The sequence below is a fragment of the Bufo gargarizans genome, chromosome 3 (assembly GCF_014858855.1).
Source record: "Bufo gargarizans isolate SCDJY-AF-19 chromosome 3, ASM1485885v1, whole genome shotgun sequence".
Lineage (NCBI taxonomy): Eukaryota > Metazoa > Chordata > Amphibia > Anura > Bufonidae > Bufo > Bufo gargarizans.
This window is the reverse complement of record NC_058082.1, coordinates 359,466,632-359,490,142: the sequence shown is the minus strand read 5'-3', so window position 1 is coordinate 359,490,142 and position 23,511 is coordinate 359,466,632. Positions and strand designations below refer to the sequence as shown.

At 43.5% G+C, this 23,511-nt stretch overlaps 1 protein-coding gene across 5 annotated transcripts in view; it reads left to right on the top strand.

Annotated features, from left to right (window-relative positions):
• Positions 1 to 23,511, top strand: part of PUM1 (pumilio RNA binding family member 1) — a 50,865-nt gene that overhangs the window by 7,257 nt on the left and 20,097 nt on the right. Inside the window, exons 2-12 of one of the 5 annotated variants that reach the window (XM_044287923.1) lie at positions 3,625 to 4,001; positions 6,136 to 6,204; positions 13,542 to 13,650; positions 13,788 to 13,966; positions 14,424 to 14,590; positions 17,121 to 17,391; positions 18,364 to 18,457; positions 20,118 to 20,219; positions 20,719 to 20,870; positions 21,564 to 21,702; positions 22,205 to 22,348. In XM_044287923.1, coding sequence (XP_044143858.1) covers positions 3,636 to 4,001; positions 6,136 to 6,204; positions 13,542 to 13,650; positions 13,788 to 13,966; positions 14,424 to 14,590; positions 17,121 to 17,391; positions 18,364 to 18,457; positions 20,118 to 20,219; positions 20,719 to 20,870; positions 21,564 to 21,702; positions 22,205 to 22,348 — 1,792 coding nt within the window. In that variant the 5' untranslated portion in view covers positions 3,625 to 3,635. Of the gene's footprint in view, positions 1 to 3,624; positions 4,002 to 6,135; positions 6,205 to 13,541; positions 13,651 to 13,787; positions 14,033 to 14,423; positions 14,591 to 17,120; positions 17,392 to 18,363; positions 18,458 to 20,102; positions 20,220 to 20,718; positions 20,871 to 21,563; positions 21,703 to 22,204; positions 22,349 to 23,511 lie in introns of all 5 variants that reach the window. The other 4 variants (XM_044287922.1, XM_044287921.1, XM_044287920.1 and 1 more) reach the window with 4 other exon arrangements.

Here is a 23,511-nt window from a genome sequence, read left to right as displayed (position 1 = left end):
GATGACCTATCCTAAGGTTTTTTTATATGTCCCTTAGCACTGTATGGACGGTGGTAGTGAATATGCGGTTACTCTGCCTTCACTGCGGGGGCGCCGTCCTGGAGATAGGTGTGGGACCCATTGTTATCTGATGTTTTTGGCATATAGTAGCAATATGTCATAAATGTGGAGTCCAGTCCCAGAGAATACAATGTTGGGTTATACTGATTACTGCCCTGTTCACACTGATGCAGTGGCGACGCTAGGAATAATATATGGGGGGCACTAATCATTTTCACCACTTAATCATACTACTGAAAAAAACTAAAAAAGTAATATATAAATAAGATAACAAAATACGAGAGTATTGCAGTATGCAGGGATACCTTTTTATTGTACTAACCTAATACTTAAAAGACGAGCTTTCAAGAGTTTTTCTTTCTTCCTCGGTATTGCTTGAGACCTGAGAGAGAGAAACACTCAAACTTTTCTTTATAGTTTAAAACAGTTTCAGCAAACACCAGGGCTGTGTAAATAATCCCATATGTCAAACATGTCACTAAAGACGACCAATGAAGAGACGCTCACAGGTTTATTCACAAGAGGGTGAAGAGTTTGGAGAAGGGAACAATCTAGGACAACATAACTGAATAGGAAAATGAGCTGAATTGGAGAATTTATTTCAAATCAGCTGTGTTGTCCTCTATTGTTCACTTCTGACTTCTCCAAACTCTTCACCCCTATGTGCACATTTGAGGGCAATTTGTTTATCATTGTATTATACTTATTTTGGGCTTTTTTTTTTTTTTTTTTTTCTTCTATAGCAGGGGTCAGCAACTCCCAGCATGCTCCATTCACTTATATGGGAGTCCTGAGAACAGCCAAGAAAGTGTGCATGCTGGGCATTGTAGTTTCACCACACCCAGACTGCTGAAAATTCACTTCCAGGGCATCTGCAGACTGTTGCTTCCCCCCCCCCCCCTTCTCACCGAATCGTTCCGATATGCATTCTGAAGCTCATAAAAACTAATTTAAAGAGAATGAACCTTAGTGACACGGCCTCTGTTTCTAGACTGTTTTTAGGACTTTCTGCCCGCCATGCAAAAAGGCCTGACAAAGAGGGAGTTAGCGCCAAGGCAGTAAACGGAACATATGGAGTGATCGCATCCAGAAAACCATAGCATAGTCGCATATGATGAAAGTGCTTCTTGAGCTTTATTTAAGCAGATCAGAAGCTTCATTATTATGTTGTGTCGTTAGAGTAATTGGAGGTGACCTGTGTGATCAAATTATATGTCAAATGTGCGCGTCCTATCTGGCTTCATGTGACGTCTGAACAGGTATTATGAAGCAACAAGGCTAAAATCGTGTGGAGCGCTCACCTCCTGTGAACAGGCGTCTATTCTACTGCCCCCTCTTCCAAAGCCACTTTAGCCAATGTGCGTCAGCTGGAGATTTATGGAAGCTTTGGATTACTGAAAACAGCCGTGCACACAGTGCTTCTAACTGTTAACCCTGCTTGAAGTTAATTGACAAGAGATACTATTTGCCAGTAGAAAATAAAATCAGTCATGTAATAGCAAAGAAAAAAACTAATCTGTATTTTAAAGCAAATGTAAAAAAAAAAACCTTTAGCTTTGCCCACTTCAAGATGGTCTGTTCTTCAAGTGGCCATCACGAGGGGATCTAGTAAAAGCTAGGTCACATTTCTAGCTCTGTAGCCTGTCAGCAGCAACACTAGAGGCTCATGCACACGTGCAGGTGGCATTCGTGCTGACAGCGGACTGCACCTGCAGTGAAGACTGACTGATTGGCCCAGATTTACTACATGGTCTGCCACAAATCTGTCTAAAAACAAGAATTTGGCGCATCTAGGGTTTCTACACTTTTCTGACATGCACAGCAAGGGGAAGTGCCTAAGATGCGTCATTTTGCCCCAAAATTGCGCCACAATTCTGGTGACAGTAAGCCAACCAATGGGCAGACTAGATGGGCCAAATGGTTCTTATCTGCTGACACTTTCTATGGTATAGAGCGAGTGTAAGGCTCCATTCACACGTCCACAATTGTGGTCCGCATCCATTCCGCGATTGTGTGGAACGGGTGCGGACCCATTCATTTTCTATGGGGACGGAATGGATGTGGACAGCACACAATTTCCGGAGCGCACCGCCGATATTTCCTTTTTGTGGCTCCGGAAAAAAATATAACATGTCCTATTCTTGTCCGCAATTGCGGAAAAGAATAGGCATTTCTATGGGGGTGCCGGCCGCGTGTATTGTGGATCCGCAATACACTACGGACGTGTAAATGGACCCTAAAGTAGTGTCCATCCCTGCACCACATTGATCATCCAGCCTGAGTCTCTGTGATAAATGAGGTGCAGATCTAGACAGCCATAGTTTTGGTCTGCATCTGATCCTTGATTTTTGTGGATCAGATGCAAACACATTCATTTCAATGGAGCCGCAAAAGATGTGGACAGCATTCCCGTGTGCTGCCTTCATCTGTAAGTCCATTCTGCTGCCCCCACAGTGGTACTGACCATTTTTGTAATATACCTTAACTACTGAAATCGTACATTTCTATTAGAAAAATAGCTGTAAAGTGACCCACTATGAGCCTTGGCAATGCTCCTCTGTCTTCTGTTTACATAACACAGTCAGTATGGAGCAAGTCTCCACATTTATGTAAACAGAAGCGCGTTGCTAAGGCTCAAAATGGGCCATTTTACAGATATTTTTCTAATGTACGATTTCAGTAATTAAGGTATGTTACAAAAATGGTCAGTACCACTGCCCCTATCAATTACAAAAATAAAAAAAAAGACCTTTACACTTTAAGCATTTTTATTATTTTTGTGGTCTGTTACTTGGTGTTTTTGCCTAATGCTTCTTTCATACTTGCGGTATAGTTCCAGGAGAGAACAGCCTGCCGGAGCTCTCTGGTTCCAGCATTGTCGGATGCTACTGCAATGCCCATCGGCGCATTTTGTCCAGCCGAATCGCGGCATATTTGCTGTGCAGTGGCCAGATCACAGCTGGACTCCATTATAGTCAATGGGGTCAGTGGGCTTTGAAGTAACATCCGGCAATGCCATATCCAGAGAACTCTGACAGGCTGTTCTCTACCAGAGCTATATTGTAGCCTTAATAAAATTGAGGGGGATTTATCAAATCTGGCACGCGTCCTCCCGCAGGTCGCGCACCTAGAATGAGATCTACACCAGCTCATGGCTAGCTAGCGTACATTTTCATTTATCATTTCAATCAGCCTCTGTATTGTGGTACACACCATTTTTGTGCTCTGAACCATAGCATATAGTAGAATTTTACATTTCTGAGGTTCTCCCATAAATGAACCGTAGTCAATAATCTGAAGAGATGCCTTAAAACAAATTACCACTGTGCCTGCTCTGTGATGACCAGGGCAAAGTTTGGCAAATATTTTCTCATGGTGTAATCCTAATACTAAGGTGTAATGCCAGATAACTTCCAAAGACAAGATCTGCTACGTGTATGTAAAACTGTAATGTGTATATCTGCAAGTTTGTGTGCGATTCTTTTATTCCAATTAAACCTAATAATGATACGTTAATGGTTGATGACCTCTGAATAACTTGTGTTTATTTCTCCTCCTGTGTAGGTGTTGGTGGAATGAGCGTTGCATGTGTCTTGAAGAGGAAAACAGTTCTCTGGCAGGACTCCTTTAGCCCCCACCTGAAACAGTACACAGAAGGCACCCTTAACCACAATATGCCCGTGGTCCTGACATCTGGACCGGTGGGCCAGCAGCAGCCACCACAGCACCCAACCCATTCTGCACTGGCTGCTGGTCCCCATGCTAGTCCCGTTGGCAGTTCGATGGGTGTGGCTGGACGCTCACAGGATGATGCCATGGTAGATTATTTTTTCCAGAGACAACATGGCGAGCAGTTTGGGGGCGGTGGAAGTGGTGGAGGTGGTTACAACAATAGTAAGCACCGTTGGCCGACTGGAGACCATATTCATGCAGACCATCAGGTAAGGTCCAGTGATGTTCATCAGGCAGTGTAAGATATATTTAATACGAATTGTATGCCTTGTAATCTATACTTGTAAGCATCCTAATTACTTATTAGACCTTCAAAAACATCCCTGTTACGAAAACATGGTTTCCTGCTACTAAAATGTCAGGTCTGGATGTGCTGCACCCTGGTCTCTACATCTGCATCTCACCCCAATGGTGAAGAAGAGACCTACAAATTGTAGTCTCAAACCAGAAAAACATTTAGGCCTTCACGTTTCCTGTCTGTTTGATGTTCATGGAAAATCCGTCTGTCACAGACCAAAGTAGTGTGTGCATCTCTGTAATTTTAAAACCACCAATGTTCAAACAAACGCGTTACAATCACTGAGTATGTGTGCTGTCTGTGGGAAATGTGGATAGCACACATCCATGAAAAGCAGAAATGTGAACGAGGCTTGATCACACTGGGAATGCAGAAAACATTCATACACTTATCAAAGTCTCTGGCAGACTGAACCCAGTTTGCATTGCTCTTATTCCAGCACGATAGGAAAGTGCTTTAAATGGCTCAGATTTGGTGCTTACTTTTGGTCCACTACATGCCAAGCGTATCTGATCTTTGAAGCTGGTTGCCATTCTTTCTGTTAGTTGACATCAGGGATCACAAGACCATGTCCATGGGCGTGTCAAAGCAGCAACATGGCCAATAATAGTGAAGTGTTTATGTATACTTGCTGGGTGGCTCTGGAACTGTATACTTGCTGGGTGGCTCTGGAACTGTATACTTGCTGGGTGGCTCTGGAGCTGTATACTTGCTGGGTGGCTCTGGAGCTGTATACTTGCTGGGTGGCTCTGGAGCTGTATACTTGCTGGGTGGCTCTGGAGCTGTATACTTGCTGGGTGGCTCTGGAGCTGTATACTTGCTGGGTGGCTCTGGAGCTGTATACTTGCTGGGTGGCTCTGGAGCTGTATACTTGCTGGGTGGCTCTGGAGCTGTATACTTGCTGGGTGGCTCTGGAGCTGTATACTTGCTGGGTGGCTCTGGAGCTGTATACTTGCTGGGTGGCTCTGGAGCTGTATACTTGCTGGGTGGCTCTGGAGCTGTATACTTGCTGGGTGGCTCTGGGGCTGTATACTTGCTGGGTGGCTCTGGGGCTGTATACTTGCTGGGTGGCTCTGGGGCTGTATACTTGCTGGGTGGCTCTGGGGCTGTATACTTGCTGGGTGGCTCTGGGGCTGTATACTTGCTGGGTGGCTCTGGGGCTGTATACTTGCTGGGTGGCTCTGGAGCTGTATACTTGCTGGGTGGCTCTGGAGCTGTATACTTGCTGGGTGGCTCTGGAGCTGTGGCAGAGAAGTGCCTCATGGGTTTGGTCAGATACAACAAGATGATGTGATACATACAGGATGGAAACAAACCAGAGTGATCTGTTTACAGGGTGAGAACGGGTTAGGAGAGGCCAAATTGGGGGCCTCTCCTTTATGGACACACTACTTCCCTTTTTAAATCCACTTCTGTTTTTGCTTCAAAAACTGCATTAAAAAACGTGACTGTGTGGCAGTATCCAAAGTCTGTGTAGTCGCGTACTTAATGGGGTGTGCCAGCCAGAAGCATTTCGCACCCGGTGACAGGTGAGAAAGGCTACATCAGTGGGTGATGAACTGCTAGGGCTCCTACAGATTGCCAAACAGGGCTCCCTTTCCATGTGTAGTCTGTGGCACTGATGGATAAAGCTGAGACATGCCTACCACATTTTCCAGAGATTACATTCCTACTAGAAATAATAAAAGAAACCTAATCGCAAACCGATTGTAGATGTGAGGAAGCACTCCAAATGTAGTGAACACGGGAAGATCCATTGTTCACCCAAATGCTTCAACAAGACTCTAGGGAGCAAGGCTGAAACATTGGTTATGTTTATGAAGAATCCTGACTTTTACCATGTTTGAGGTCCTGCTGCCCTAAGATAGTGTGCACCCAACTCTACAATTGGCTGTAACATAGTTTTCTTCAAGCAGCCCACCCAATGAGCGCACTTTGGTTCAGAAATGCCTACATGTGGACCCTATCAAAACTGATGCTAGTTGTGATATTATATAATAATGTAATGGTCTTTCTAATTGTTTAATGTTCTCATTGTGTTTTAGGTTCGTTCTATGGACGAGTTAAATCATGATTTTCAAGCCCTTGCACTGGAAGGAAGAGCAATGGGAGAGGTAAGGATTTCATCTCTGTGACCCACATAGAAGTGTTCTTTTCTAGATTGCAAAGCATTCAGAGATGGTTTTATCCAGTGGAATTTCCTTAAGAAAGCCACGTGTATAAAAAGAGATTACACATATATCAGCCATAAGTAAATAGAGGGTTTTATTGTTACAATGGCACTTCATGGCTCCACATGCTGACTGCTGTCTACCACCAAAATCCTCTACAATGGGCACATGAGCATCAGAACTAGACCAGAGAGTAATGCCAGTCACCTGGTCTGATAAATCGCATTTTCATTCACGGCAGTGCGTGTGTGCATGACTTAAATGGAGAAAAGTTGGCACTGTGGGGAGAAGACGGGCCAGTGGAAACTGTGTGATGTTCTGAGAAACATTGGGTCCTGGCATTCATGTGGATGTTATTCATATTCCCTTATGGCAGTGACCACGTTTTAGCATGATAGTGTGCTTTTCTTCTATGACAAAATTGTTCAGGAATGAGTGGAGGAACATAAGAGTTCAGTGTTGATGTGGCCACCATATTCCTCACATCTAAGTCCCATCAAGCATCTCTGGGATGTGCCAGAAAAACACATCCAATACAAGGAGGGCCTGCAACTTGACAACCAGATCTGCTGAGATTGCCTTGTTGCGAGATGGACACTTATAGGGCCAGTTCACACAACTGATTATTTTAACACCCATAAAAAAAAAATCTGTGCAAAAAACAATGGCTGTTCACCTTAGTGCAAAGCTTAATTTTCAACTTGAGGTTTTTGAAACAGATATGCACCGAAAAATGCATGGATTTACATGGAACAGTTTTTTTTTTTTCAGCTTCCTCAATAGGAGATTCAGTGCTGATTCCGCACTTCTTTTTTTCCATTTTATAAATGCTGCTTCCGGTTGAAATGAATGGGAGGCTGTTTTGAGGTGTTTTTGGAGCTGATTTTGAGGCAAAAACTCCAAAATCGGTGCCAAAAAAAACTCAGTGTGAACTGGCCCTTAGAGGTATTAAGGAGTCCATGATACAGTAGGTCTGAGCTGTTTTAGCAGCAAGAGAGGGAAGCCTACTGATTATTAAAGAGGTGACATGACGCTTCACGCCTGCGCTGGAGCTCCCCAACCTTGTGCATAAACGGACATATCGCATACAATCGGGACATCTTAGTTGCATGTAATAATCCTTATCTTATGGACCATGCTGAGGGGTCGTGAGTAGAAAGGCCTGTTGCCTCCTAGCTGGAGATATCGGGGAAACGGTACTGCCGGATGGAACAAAATGCAGACTACAGCGCACAGGACATAGTTTCCTAGTGTTTTGTTGGCAAACGTGCAGTCTCTGGAGAACAAACGGAATGATCCTAAGGCTAGGTCCATGATTATGTTCCAGCGAGATGTCAGAGATTGCAATGTCCTATGCCTTATGGAGACGTGGCTTACTTCCATGGTGCCGGACCGCCTACGCTTCTATGTGCATTTATTTATTCCACAGTGCTCACAGTGGGGCTCACAATCTAAGGTCCCTATTAGTATGTGTTTGGAGTGTGGCAGGAAACCGGAGTACCCGGAGGAAACCAACGTAAACATGGGGAGAACATACAAACTCCTTGCAGATGTTGTGCATAGGAAGGAATGGGCATCATGGATTGAGAGGTGGTGAAGTGAGAGAAATCTTAAACAGCTCTGATTTATGCCTGCTTGGAATAATTGGCTCTTAAATGTTGCCCTTAATATCTTCCAAGAGAATTTACTGCGTCAATTATTGTTATTGTCTACATTCCACCACAGGCAAATATTGGTGTGGCACTTGCAACTTTGTATAAGGATATTTGTATATTGTAGCTGGGTAACCCAGATATTATGTTGGCTGTAACAGTTGATTTTACCGAAGCAAATTTAAAAGGTGTTTTACCAGACTTTTCTCAACACCTCTTGTGTAGCGCTAGAGGGGAGAGGACTCCTTGTTATACACTGTAAAGATTCATGCAAAGTAACTTCCACTCCATCATTTGGAAAATTTGATCATGCTTCTATCTTGTCACTGCCTACTTAGAAGGCCAAAGGTCAAAGTTTCTCCTAACCAGAAATGGTGGGTAGATTGCACTGTCTGCGAGGCTCTCAATAAGCGCATCACATAAGTCATTGGATCTTTTACAATTTGCGTATTGGCAGAATAGATCTACAGAAGATGCAGTTACATATGTCTTAGGCCTCATGCACACGACCGTGGTGTGTTTTGCGGTCTGCAAAACACGGATGGCGTCCGTGCACGTTCTGCAATTTGCGGAACGGCACCGACATCCTTCAATATAAATGCCTATTCTTGTCCGCAAAGCGCAGACAAGAATAGGACGTTATATTTTTTTTTAGCAGGGCCACGGAACAGAGCAACGGATGTGGACAGCACACGGAGTGCTGTCCGCATCTTTTGCGCTCCTATTGAAGTGAATGGGTCTGCATCCAAGCCGCTTAAACGGCGGCTCGGATGCGGACCAAAACAACGGCCGTGTGCATGAGGCCTTACACAGTGGAATCACCTGGATCAGAGTGGAGTGGAGGGAACCTAGGTGTGGTATGCTAACTGTGGTATGCTAACTGAATGATCCTAGGTCCATGATTGAGTTCCAGTGAGATTTCAGAGCTTACAATGTTTTATGCCTTATGGAGACGTGCCTTACAGCCTCCTGGTTTCTCTGCATTTATGCTTATTTATTTGACTATACTTATATAGCGCTGACGTATTCTGCAGCGCTTTACAGACATTAGAATCAAGCTGTCCCCAGTGGGCCTCACAATCAATATGTATTTGGAGTGTGGAAGGAAATCTGAGTTCCCTCCCTCTGATCCAGGTGGGAAAGAGCACTGTGTAAGACATATGTAATAGCATCTTCTCTAGATCTACTCTGGCAATACTCAAATCCTCTTTGAGGATTTCAGTTTGGCTTTTAACACCATTGTTCCAAGTATATTAACTACAAAAATTAGAGATCTGGGGTTAAAATCCTCTATTTGTAGTTGGATTCAAGATTTTCTGATGGGACGTTCTCAGGTAGTGAGAGTAGGGACTATATCCTCAGCCTTGCTCATCCTTGGTACTGGAGCCTCCTCAGCCCTTGTTATATTCCCTGTATACTAGTGACTGTGTGGCCAGCAGTAACCAGAATAGGCCTAACCTGCTGGCCGTATGGTGCCAGGTTAGGCTACTTTCACACTAGCGTTCGGGGCTCCGATTGTAAGTTCAGTTTGAAGGCTCTCACAAGCGGCCCCGAACGCATCCGTACTGCCCTAATGCATTCTGAGTGGATGCGGATCCGCTCAGAATGCATCAGTCTGGCACGTTTGTCCTCCGCTCCGCTCAGCAGGTGGACACCCGAATGCTGCTTGCAGCGTTCGGGTGTCCGCCTGGCTGTGCGGAGGCAAACGTATCCGTCCAGACTTACAATGTAAGGCAATGGGGACGGATCCGTTTGAAGCTGACACAATATGGCTCAATTTCAAACGGATCCGTCCCCCATTGACTTTCAATGTAAAGTCTGGACGGATCCGTCTGAGCAACTTTCACACTTAGAATTTTTTCTAAAATATAATGCAGAACGGATCCCATTGTCTGCATTATAGAAGCAGATCCGTCTGTGCAGACACCAGACGGATCCGCTCCGAACGCAAGTGTGAAAGTAGCCTAAACCACCTCTCCTTGAATGCAGATTGCAGACCAGGTATTATACACCTCTTCGAGGGGGGGCCCCAATGGAGAGAGCGACCAGTTTACAATGTGTTCAACTGACCAAGGATCTTGCATGGGCTAATCATATAAGCAGGATCACTGTAAAGAATGCCAGCGCTTGTACTTTCTGCATCAACTGTCCAAATATAGGCTTTCAAAGCAGATCCCCCTAGGGCCTTTTATATAGGCACTATTAAAAGCATTCTGGCTGGTAATATCGCAACATGGTTTGGTATCGCTACAGTGCAAGATAGCTAGAGTGGTACAATCAGTAGGGTCCTCTTCCGACTTTGCAGGCCATTTATGAGCACAGTGTAAGATCTAGGGCGGAAAGGATAATGAAAGACTATACTCATCTGGACCATTGTTTGCTCTCAATGTTGAGGTCAGGTAAGAGAGGAGAAATACTAGAGGGTTCAGAAAGAGTTACTTCCCCAGACGGTCCGTATAATAAGGATTGGACTGGTAGATATTGGGAACTAGGATATAGGTCTCCTCTAGATTATGGCACACGTGTCTATAGGTTTTTATTATATTTATTGCACATGGGGTTTTATATAGCTGGAAAACATTTCACTGCAATTGTTTGACATTGTGTATGTGACATGGCTTTAATGTTATGGATACTTAGGTGTCCCAGGCACACAGCAAGTAAGAGAAAAATGTTGCCTCCAAAAAAAGAAGCTGTCTAAGTTCTGTGCCCTGGCAAATCATGTGTCACTGTTCACAACGTGTGTCAGGTTCATTAGATGACACAATCATAGAGTAATGTGCATATCATCCTTCATATTTATTTACTGTTGCTTACATAGTGCCAACATGTTCCATAGCACTGGACATATTTTGTAATCACCAAAACAATGCCAAAAGTTGACTTTTTTTTTTAAATGTGCTGTGTAGGGCAAATGAGCGCCCCCAGAGTCTTTCCTTAAAAGAAGTCCTTTCCTCGGGAAAGTCCTCAATATCTGATCGGCGGTTGTCCGACACCTAGTACCCCTTTCGATGAGCTATTTGAAAAGGAGACAGTGCTCCATGTCAGCTACTTCAAACACGACAGATTGTCCTGCAAAAAAAGAACCCCACACATCTCCGTAGACATAACTATAAAAAAGTTTTTTTTTTTTCAACTTAAATTTTTTTTTCAGTGTTAAAACGCAAGAAAAACTATACACATGTGGTATTGCCAGATTCATACTGACCCAGAGAATGAAGAGCATAAGTCAGTTTTACCACATGGTGAATGCTGTAAAACAAAACGACAACAAACAAAATGTAAAAGTGTGGTGGAATGTTTTTCTCCCCCCCCCCCCCCCCTCCCAATTCAACCCCATTTGGAATTAAAAAAAATTCCCACTTCCCACTACATCCTATGCAATATTAAATGGTGACATTAGAAAGTACAACTTGTCCTGCAAAAAAACAAGCCCTCATACGGCTATGTGGACAGAAAAATAAAATAGTTATGGCAGTATCTCGGAACGCAGGGAGCAAAAACGGAAATCACTGTGTTCTCAGAAGAAAGCACCCGTATGTCCTATGTGCACACTGCAGAGCCGTGGTCCCCATGTCTATAAAATGTGATGTTGTGACAGTTACTGGGCTTGCCTACCACTTTCTCAGCCATCCTTTCTCTGCTCTTGTTCTGCACAGGCAACAAATAGTAACTGAACACATCCAGTGCATGCGCAGATGCAGGGGATTAGGCTGTTCTGTTCTTTCCCCCTTCTAAGCTTTCAGTTGATGTATGCCACAACTTTTTATTGAAATTGAAAATGTGCCCGTTTCCTTTGCTGTAGAAAAATGTCTGTTTTCCCATGTTTAATTAGTAATTATATTATTATTTTATTCTTGGGATGATATGAAATATTAGGCTTTAAAATGCAGTCAGTGTGGGAATCCATAAGCCTTTTCCCCTTTCAAGTGATTTACCGGGTTTTTAATATTGATGACCTATCCTCAGGATAGGTCATCAGTATCATATCAGCTGGGGTCCAACATCTGGCACTCCTGCCAATCAGCTGTATGAGGAGACGGTGCACGTGCCGTCTCCCTTCTCTCTTCCTGCTCTGCTGCTGCTTTGCCAAAGACTGCAGCGGTGAACAGGAAGAGCGTGTGTGCCGTCTTCTCAAAGAACTGATCGTGGGGGTGTCGGGTGTCAGACCCCTCTGATCTGATATTGATGACCTATCCTGAGGATAGGTCATCAGTATTAAGTTTGGAGAACCCCTTTAAATCTTGTGCTTGGTATTACAAGGATTGTCCAGAAGTAATTCCTGTCTTTAAAAAGGCTCTGTCACCAGGATCAACCCTATTGAGGCTCCATTCAGACGTCCGTAGTGCATTGTGTATCCGCAATACACCCGGCCGGCACCCCCGTAGAACTGCCTATTCTTGTTTGCAATTGCGAACAAGAATAGGACATGTTCTATTTTTTTTCCAGAGCCACGGGCCGTAAGATTGGGGGCGCGCTCCAGAAATGCGGATACAGAAAGCACAGTGTGCTCTCCGCATCCATTCCGTCCCCATAGAGAATGAATGGGTCCCCGCACCCCTTCCCCAATTTGTTGCAATCGATGCGGACCCATTTAATGGACGTGTGAATGGAGCCTAAACCAGACCTACTGCCTGGAAGGGCTCATCATACTGATTAAAACTATACCTTTCTTTTGTATGTATGATAAATGGCTACAGAGAGATCAGTGTTTTTGTTCATATGCAAATGAGAATTTTGAGCACTCAGAGGTGAGGGTGAATATTCTAAGCACTGCTATGTAACACCCCCTGTGTTTTGCACACGCCCCTCTCCCCTTGATTGACAGGGCTAGACATCAGGATGAGGGCAGAGCCCTGTCCTAGCATTAATATATCACATACACTATAGCTTCACCACACTGATATCTTCTCAGAAAGCTTATCTACATATCACTGCACAATATATGATAATACAGACACTGGTAATATGTGACAGCTTAGAAGCATAGAAAAGACAGACCTCTTTATGTGGTAATGCTATAGCTTGGTGGTTAAGTGATTTGGTTTTGTATGTAGAGACCCCAGGTTTGAGACATCAAATGATATTTTTTTTTTTCTTCCACATTTATCCCATAAGAAAAGTTGATGTCCTTATCATAGTGAGAAAAATGTCTGAAATGTTTGATTATATATTATTTTAGTATAGCCTTATGATATGGTTTTGAATAAAAAAAATAAAAAAAACGTTTTTACAAATAAAATAAAAATGTATATCTCTAAATCTCTTCTGGGATTTGAACCTACGATGGTTACATGTAGGGTAAACCACTATACTACTAAGCTATAGCTGTACCTCATAGAAACACCATGCCTCTCTGTGTATATTCATATATTGTGCCTGTGGATACAGCTGTATATCAGCCCCGCCTCTTGGTGCTCGAATTGCTCATTTGCATATGAATAAAAAAATCTTATTTCTGTGCAGCTGTTTATCATGCAGACAAAAGAAAGGTGTGTCTAGTTTAGTAGGGTTGATCCTGGTGACTGAGCCTCTTTAAGGGGGCGGGGAACGAATCCCTTAATGGGATAATGATATGTGTGTTTCTATATTTCTGATAACTATTATTTAAATATTTTCCAACTAAAGCAACTGTTACCTGGCAAAAAATTCTGGGAAACTGATGATTCCAACAAGGATGGACCAAAAGGCATATTTCTTGGGGATCAGTGGCGAGAGAGTGCGTGGGGGGCATCAGGTGAGTACACATGAATTTTTCTGAAGGGGTGGGGGTTATGTTGAGGTTGCCTGAGTAATAAAAACAGTTCTATTCAGCCATGAATGTATGCAATGTTAACTTTTCGAATGCATTTTTTGTTACTCCCTCCTTTTTAGATCACTCTGTTTCTCAGCCTATCATGGTCCAAAGGCGACCAGGTCAAGGATTCCATGTTGGCAGTGAAGTGAACTCTGTTCTCTCCCCTCGTTCTGAAAGCGGTGGCCTGGGAGTCAGCATGGTGGAGTATGTCCTAAGCTCTTCTCCTGGAGACAACTGCCTGAGGAAAGGAGGATTCGTAAGTGCCTCTCCCTTAATACAAACAAGGGGGGCCCTTCGATTGCCAAGATATAGACAGATGCAGGTAAAAACAAAGGAGGCTGCAGTCTCATTAAGTCACTCTCTGAAATACACTGTAGCTGCCATTTCTAGGTAGCGTTTATTGATGACCACGTTGTTTCTTGGGTTGCGATCAGTTGACATATTTGATGGTAAAGCTCCCGGAATAGTTTTTGAGACTGCAGCTCTGAGTAGTTTCAGGCACCAAATGTTGCCTTTGGTGCCTTGTCAAGAGAGCATGGTTTTATTTGTTAGATATTGGGTACACTAAAGAGTCCCCCTATGTAAGTTCCTTATCGGGCAAGATTCTTCTCTCCCATATCAAGGGAAGGAAATCTTTCCCTGAAAACTAAAATGACTGATACTGTTAAATATAATTGCATGTCCTGTTAATTGCCCATCTTTTTCTCTGTTAGGGTCCTCGAGATCCAGAAGGAGATGAGAATGAGAAGGGTGATAAAAAGAGCAAAGGTGTTTATGAAGGGGACAAGCTAGGCGACCTGAAGGAGGAAGTGGATAGTATGGATAAGGCTAATGGACTACCTGTGCAGAATGGGATAGACAGCGATGTAAAGGATTTCAGGTGGGCTCCTCAAACATTTACATGGACAAGTTTTATTCTCTATGAGCATAGGTCTTGCTTGTGTTCACAACGCTTCTGTTCCTACTTGATCCTTGACAAATTTATTTTCTTTAATTTTGCTTATAAAACCAACCTATTCCACAGTTCTGTAGAGGTTGTAAAGTCCTTTTTAAATGAGGTGGGCAAGGAAATCTGTCACCAGTTTTTATGCTGCTGGTTCAAACGCAGGACCACTGGAGTCTGTTCAGTGATATGCATGTACTGTTGAGGCCATGTATTCATACGTTTCCAGCTTCCTCCCTACACATAGTATGGGAAGAAGGCTGGAAGTCCTCCTTGGTAGGGCAGGAGTACCTGAAGTTCATGAATACCACGACTCCAGCACTCTGGATCTGCTGTAGCTGCTCTACACGGATTTTAAGAAAATGACTGGACAAAAAAAGTGGCCCTGCATTTGAATTGTGGTCTGTGACCAATTTATGTTGTCCTTTTAAATAGTGCAGCCTAAAACTGGTGACATATTTCCTTGATGATCACTTTATAGGTGATCTTGCCCGTGTCCTTGCTTCCCTTATTGGGCTGACACCGGCTAAATGAATTAAGAGCAGTTTGCTGGCAGTAGCTGTGTGCAAGGACATCTACATGATGGTGTCCATATAGAGGACTTCATATATCAGAACTTGAAGATGAGCAAGCTGTGCTTTATCATATGGGGATAAAGACTGTTGGGGTCATTTATCAAACTGGTGTAAAGTAGAACTGGCTTAGTTGCCCATAGCAACCAATCAGATTCCACCTTTCTTTTTCTAAAGGAAAGGAAGAATCTGATTGGATGCTATGGGCAAAAGCCAGTTCTACTTTACACCAGTTTGATAAATGACCCCCTGTATGACCTTCCGCACTTTAATCCTGTTATCCGCTTTACATTTACGTTCATACTTTGGTTTTAAATTCTTTGTATCGCAAAAGGACAAACATTTGATTGATTTATTTTGCCTGTTCTATAAAGCAGGTCTATGAAAACAATTTGTCCTATCATAGGAGCAACATCTTATAGTGAAAGGTCAACAGGGCTATTAGATCAAACAGCAAAAAAATTATCGACTGGTTAATAGCAGCAGATGCAATACAGTTTCCACACAATTATGAGTACACCTTCATGGATGGAGATAGTGCTGCTGCTTTCTCCTGTCACCAATAACAAACAGGTATAGTATATACAGTCACATGCATAGCAGCCATCAAGCAGTGGGGGAAGAGGCCAGGATACAATTGGGAGATATGCCCGCCATATGTATATGCATGATGAGGGTGACATAGGGAGCCCCCTCCATCTGAAACCACTTAGATACTGCTGCCATTAACCATGGAATCTAAAGAGTTAAGTGGCTAGGATCAGAAGCTTCTCCCATCCTAGGAGCATGGCTATCATTAGACATCTGTGCAACTACTTCATGAGTTATTCTTGCTGTGCTGTAAATAGGCATATTGGCAAGTTAACAGCCCTTTAGCCAAACTGAAGAAATCGTGAATTTTACTCATGCCTTTGGGGGACATTTCAACCATAGTTATGTCTGTCACATGCAGGCTAACACTATTAAAGGGAACCTGTCACCTAGAAAATGCATATTAAACCACCGGCAGTACCTTATTGCACCTTTTAGCATGACTATAAAGGTGTCTTTTCTATGCAATGCGCCAAAAGTCTGAAAAAAGAGTTTTATTCAACTGGCCGTGTTATATAAACGATAGTCTTAAGTCAAGCGTGCCCCGCTCCCTTTTCCTCCCCTTAGCGTTTGATTGATAGGATTTTCTTCACTACTGGACGCATGAATGTAGTCTTGCGCATTCGCAGTGTCCCTGCGATACCGGTGCCTGCGCTGTGCCTGTTCCACTCCGCTATGAGCTCAATGCTCAGGCACACGAGAGCCTGGGCATGTGCAAGACTACATTCAAGCAACCGGCAGTGAAGGAATCGGGCATCCTGTCAAACGCTTTGGGGGAGGTAAAGGGGGGGACGGGGACGCTTGACTTCAGGCGCGAAAGCTGCTGCCCCCTTGACTTCAAGACTATCATTTACATAGCATAGCCTGTTGAATAAAAGTATTTTTTTTTTTTTAAGACCTTTGCCGCATTGCACAGAAAAGACACAGACACCTTTTATCATCATGCTACAGGCTGCAATAAGGTACTGCTGGCGGTTTAATATGCATTTTCTAGGTGACCAGTTCCCTTTAAAGGTGGAGAACCATAAAGCAAGCTATTCTGATGTGGCTGCTGAAACCATTGGCTGTTGACAGTGAATGGAATCTGTGGCCACCTATTTCCATTCAACTGTCCCTGCATGAGAGATACAATATTGCATGCTGACCATTCAAGTTTGAATAAATGGAGTGCAGGACTCAGTTTTGACATCAGTGCCCAACATGACCAGGAGTGGTCTGGTTGGGACATCCACATGCTGGCTGTGCTGGTATACCCTGCACTTTATTCTGTCTGCAGAGACTGATTTATTTTATTTGTCTTTCAGTCGCACCCCAGGCAACTGCCAGAATTCTGTAAATGAGGTGGACCTTCTTGGATCAAGCCAGAATGGTTCTGAAGGACTTGCCCAACTGACAAACAGCAATGGAGCCAAGCAAGTGGAAGATTTTGGAGGTATGGAGTCCCAGAGTGTACAGCTGGACCCCATGGAGCATGTTGGCATGGAACCACTTCAATTCGACTACCAAGGCAACCAAGTTCAAGTGGATTCAGGAACTACTACAGTTGGCCTCTTTGACTATAATTCCCAGCAGCAGGTAATTGCAGTGCTGTCTCTACAGATTACAAGCCTAACCCCTTGCTTCTCTCTGCTTTCCCAGAGCCATACCTTTTTTATATTTTATTTCACATAGAAGTATGAGGGCTTGATTTTTGTGGGAAGCTGGATTCCAAAAGTGGTGGAGTTTGGGGTTTTCGTTTTTTTTATGGTGTTCCCCATGTGGTAAAACTGATCTTTTTAACCTTCATTCTCTGGATCAGTGTGATTACAATGATACCACATTTATATAGTTTTTCTTTTGTTTAAATAATAAAAATAAAAACTTTGGGATTCCCCCCCCCCCCCCCCCTTGTGTCACCGTGTACTGACCCCCATAACTTTTTTTTAAATATATACGTCTCTCAAGCTGTGTGAGGGCTTATTTAATTGTGGGGCACTCTGTAGTTTTATTTGATACTTTTTTTGGGGGGAGGTGAACCGATGAATTAACCCTTTTTTTGTTTTTATGATGGTGGTCACTGCACAGAATAAATGTTTATAGTTTAAGGTTTGGGCCTTTTGGGACACGGCGGTGCTAATTATGTTTGTTTTTTTGTTTTTATTGTATTTCTATTTTTAATATAAGGAGAGGGTGATTAGAATTTTTATACTTATGCTAGACTTAAATAAATCACCTTTGCAGCTTTATGTTCCATAAGCAGAGAAGTCCAGAGGCTGCCATAGCAGCTGAATGGCTCCTCCGATCTCGTGTCCAGGGAAAGCCCTGTAAGATGATGTTTTGGCAATTGACCACAGCTTCTGAGTAGTTACATTTCTATGATCGAGGCAATGTCGGATCGCTAATAACGTCAGAGTATCTGCTGTGTAAAATAGCAGGCACCCGGCAGCTGTGTCGCCTGCTCAGCTTCTGTAGGCTTTAGATCGGGAAGAGATTAAAGTTAATGTACCAGACTGTTTAATGTTGCAAATAATCGTATATAATACATAAGATCGTGTAACTTTTCTGCAGTTGTTCCAAAGACCGAATGCCCTTGCAGTTCAGCAACTGACGGCAGCCCAGCAACAGCAGTATGCCCTTGCAGCAGCACACCAACCACATATAGGTAAGAGAGGGAAAGTTGATTTCATTTTGTTTGCAGACTGTATGTAAACGTAGATGAAACTTTTGATCATATTTTGTCATTTTTGCTGTACTGTTTTGTTAACAGGCTTAGGGTACTTTCACACTAGCGTTATTCTTTTCCGGCAGAGTTCCGTCCTAGGGGCTCTATACCAGAAAATAACTGATCCGTTTAATCCTAATGTATTCTGAATGGAGAGCAATCAGTTCAGGCTGCATCAGTTCAGTCACTCTTACGTTTTTTTTTTGGGCCGGAGAAAATACCGCAGCATGCTTGGGTATTTTCTCTGTCCAAAATTCTGGAACACTTTCCGGAATGCCGGATCCGACATTAATTTCCATTGAAATGTGGTAGTGCTGGATCCGGTATTAAAATTACCGCATTGACTGGTCTGACCTTTTAAAAATGTGAAAATAAATACCGGATCTGTTTTTCCGGATGACACCGGAGAGACTGATCCAGTATTTCAACGTATTTGTCAGACGGATCCGGAACGGTCTACAAATGATATCAGTTTGCTTACGGATTTCCAGAACGCAGTTCCAGCGACGGAGCTGCCTGCCGGATCCTCACAACGCAAGTGTGAAAGTACCCTTATCCTCCCCTATCTATTCTACTAGAATGTTTAGTAAAGAGAGTTGATATATTGGCATTTTAACGTTTTTCTATAAAATACGGAGACATTGCCCTCTGGAGTTGAGTTTCTGCCTGTCGTGTAGTTTTTATGCAGTTAAGGCTACATGCACACGACCGTGTCCGCATAACACGGATGGCAATTTGCGGAACGGCATGGACAGCCTTGAATATAACTGCCTATTCTTGTCCGCAAAGCGCGGACAAGAATAGGACAGGTTATATTTTTTTTGCGGGGCCACAGAACGGAGCAACGGATGCGGACAGCACACGGAGTGCTGTCCGCATCTTTTGAGGCCCCATTGAAGTGAATGGGTCTGCATCCAAGCCGCCAAAACTGCGGCTCGAATGCGGACCAAAGCGACAGCCGTGTGCATGAGGCCTAACACTTTAATGTTTGCAGCACTCGCTTGGCACTGTCGGGAAAAGACCTCTTAGTAGTCTGCAGAAGCTCAGGAGTCCTCTTTCACTACAGGCTCCTTCACCCTCCAGTCACTGACCGATTTTCTATAAACAGTAATAAGAGGGAAAACAGTCAATCAGTGGAGATGGGTGAATACAGATGCAAGTGCTGTAACCTATAAAAGTGTAAATTGCATGTAAACTGCACAATAGGTACACATAGAAGAATGATGAAATTGGTGTCTGACACAACAGTGACAGATTCCCTTTAATTTAGATTGTTTGCTCTTCATAGAAAAGGGCGCTTTGAATTTCAACACCCCATCCTTTTGTTCTCTATGGTGATAAGCCACTGCCAGGCTTGTTCTCCAGCAGCTCGCTCTTGCATTTCCAAACATATGCACACTTGGCTGAACTGAGCATGTATACGAATGGGCTAGTCGGGGCAGAGTTCGAAATTGTGTGGGCATCTTTATTTTTTATATAACAGTCTTCACTTCTACAATGGAGTTCTGTTTTTGTGGTAACTAGTCACTTTGCTGTTGTATTGCTGTTGTATTGCTAATGTACTGAAGTTTGCTTTCACTGACAGGTATGTTTTCAGCAGGTTTAGCTCCCGCTGCCTTTGTACCAAACCCTTACATCATCAGTGCAGGTCCTCCTGGAACGGACCCTTATGCGGCAGGATTGGCAGCAGCTGCAACCCTTGGTAAGACTTCCCTATGTATGCTCATTATTGGAAAGCTTAGTCATTGTACTTTCAAAAAACTTTGCCACAGACAATATTGCAAGTGGGTGTAAGAAAATCTGTAATATTTCTTATCGGAGAAGAATGCCTCTTTCTCCCCGCTTCAGAACTAACATTCTCTGCTAAATACGTTTTGAGAGACAAAACAGACTGGGAGATCACTGAAGAACCATATTGCATGCTGTCCATAGAAGTCAATGAAGTGGGGAGGGATGAGAACTAGAGGACATGCAGAGGTACACACCTTTTGCCCATAGAAGTCTATAGACATGCGGCGGTAGAGCTGCTAGAGTGGAAAATAAACACTTCTATATTACAAAGTTGTTGTTTTTTAAACTTTTACCTGTACTATTGATTGATGCAAATTTTGTTGAAAGTACAGTGACCATTTAATTGTGTGCATTATTAATATAGACTATGATTCCTGTAAAACCAATTGTGCCATACTTCTTTTTGACAGGTCCAGCTGTGGTTCCACACCAGTATTATGGGGTGACTCCGTGGGGAGTGTATCCTGCCAACATCTTCCAGCAGCAGGCGGCAGCTGCAGCCGCAGCAAGTAACTCTGCATCCCAACAGAATAACCCACAAAATCAGCAGGGCCAGCAGCAAGTATGTATTTTGTGTGTGTGTGTGTTGATCAGCCCATGTGCTTAGCCCCATTTTATTTCAGTAGGCCTAAACCTTCCATAGTTATGCTGACAGATGCCAAGAGTGTTCTGTCTAGGTGGGTTCCCAGTGTTGAGTCCATTTTCGACTACAGTATAGAGCAGCAGCCTGTACTATTCCACACAGAGCTGCCAGTCACTGGGTGTGCAAGAGTCCCACATTGTAATTTTTATTATACCTTACATTGAAAAAAAAAATATTAATTCTGCATGAAAACTCATAGCCAGACTTGTAAAAAATGCAATCGTAAAAATAAAAAAAAAACCAATGAAAGTTCCTCCTGGGATTCGTATATGTATATCTTTGGTCAGTCATATAATCAGGGGTTCAGTATAGATTTTTTTGGGGGGAGGGGTGAACTCCAAATGTTCCCTGCTTCAGATTGTGCATACAGAGCCACTTGGTAAACAAAAAAAGTGGTATAAATTTTCTTTAAGCATGGTGCTTATGGGGTATCTATGCCATTGATGGCATCCATTGCACTTATGCACCCAAGTTTTCCTAACTGAACCCTGGTGTGCACTGCGATTCACATGCTTGCGCACTAGCTTTATTTTACTTATTCTCTCTTACACTCCTTTTCTGCCCATTCTTTACAATGCCACACTTTGACCTGTATGTTCTCCCCACATTTAGGTTCTTCGTGCAGGTGGAAACCAAAGGCCTCTAACCCCTAATCAGAACCAACAGGGGCAGCAAAATGATCAGCTAGTGGCAGCAGCTGCAGTGAACTCTGCACTTGCATTTGGGCAAGGACTTGCTGCTGGCATGCCAGGTGGGTTACGTGATATTTGGCAGTTTATATACCAGACTATTTGGCAAATTACCATTTTAGAAAGATTTACAAAGCTTTCAATAAATAAGGAAACCTTTTGTTTGGTGAAAACCAGTCAGTATTAGACGAATTTACTGTTCGGGTGCGAGGAACTTTATAAATTTGGAGTATCGTAAATCCTGCGCCATGTTTAAGCTAGAATTGTGTCTGCAAAAAAATGTTTTTGTGCAAAAAAACGGTGTCCATGTGGCAATTAAATTGTTTAGTCTAAGTTTACACCACCTATAAGTTAGCGAAGTTTACTCCAAAAATTCGCCTACATTTTAGGCCTTTTTCTGGCCCATGGAGACTTAAACCACACTTTCCATGCAGCTCCACCCCCTTGTCAGGCAAACCACTGGTAAATGTGGTGCAAAGCACGCATGCTAGTTATTTCAATAGTAAATCTGCCTCACTGTTTTCTAGTATTGTGTCTTTCTAAGTGTTGTGTTTTTTGTTGTAGGGTACCCAGTATTGGCTCCTGCTGCATACTATGACCAAACAGGGGCTCTTGTTGTGAACACTGGGGCCAGAAATGGACTTGGAGGTCCTGTTAGGTTGGTGGCTCCTGCACCTGTTATCATCAGTCCATCAGCAGCTCAAGCAGGTAATTCATCTTCATATCTTCCGTTTATACAAAGCTAAAGTGATCTACAGGTCAGAACGTGTTATTTTTTATTTATTTTTTATGTTGTCAGACATTGCAAAAGTAGTGACCATTTTTATAGTAAGCATCCCAGGTCCTATTCATACTAGCAAAGCATGGACCCACTAAACAAAGAAATGCTGATTAATATAGAAATGTAGATGTTAGCTGATACCTTTTAAAGGGGTTATCTAATATGATAAACTAGCTCCCCCACCATGTGCTGGGCCCGGCTTCTCCGCGTGAACCAATGAAAACATCTGATGTCGAAATGGGGGAGCACACCGGATGTTTTCATCGGTGACCAGGAGTGGTGTGGGCACCCGGGTAAGTATATTCCCCGTGGGCGGCCCGGCCATGGGGGAGCAGTTTATGATATTGGATAACCCCTTTAAAGAGGACCTTTCAACGATTATTACAATGTGAACTAAGAATACAGACATGTAGAGCGGCGCCCGGGGATCTCACTACACTTACTATTATCCTCGGGCGCCGCTGCATTCTCCTGCTATGCCCTCCGGTATCTCCGCTCACCAAGTTATAGATGGCGGAGATTTCAGTCACTAAGTTATGGTAGGTGGAGTCTGCCCTTGTCCTGCTCTAGCGCTGGCCAATCGCAGTGCTCACAGCCTGGGAGGTTATTTTCTCCCAGGCTGTGAGCTCTGCAATGCGATTGGCCAGCGCTACAGAAGAACAAGGTCAGACTCCACCTACTATAACTTGGTGAGCGGAGTTACCGGAGGGCATAGCAGGAGAACGGAGCGGCGCCTGGGGATAATAGTAAGTGCAGTGAGATCCCCGGGCGCCGCTCTACATGTCTGTGGGCACCTCCTATGGATATAAACTACTTTTTCCATAGACATAGCCTGGTTTACCAAGCCTTTCCATTGACTAGCTGTAGGGGGCCTGTCCGCCATCCATCTCAGAGCTATCGCTTTTCTGGCCAAGAACAGAGTCTCTCCTAAAAATACTCTATGATGATGTGTCCACAATTCCTCATCTAAAATTCCTAGTATACATATTTTGGGGCAAAGTGTTATCGGAACGGGCACCAATGTCGACAGAATCCCTACAACACTCTCCCAGAAGGTCCGCACATAGCTACAGCTCCATATTAAATGCCA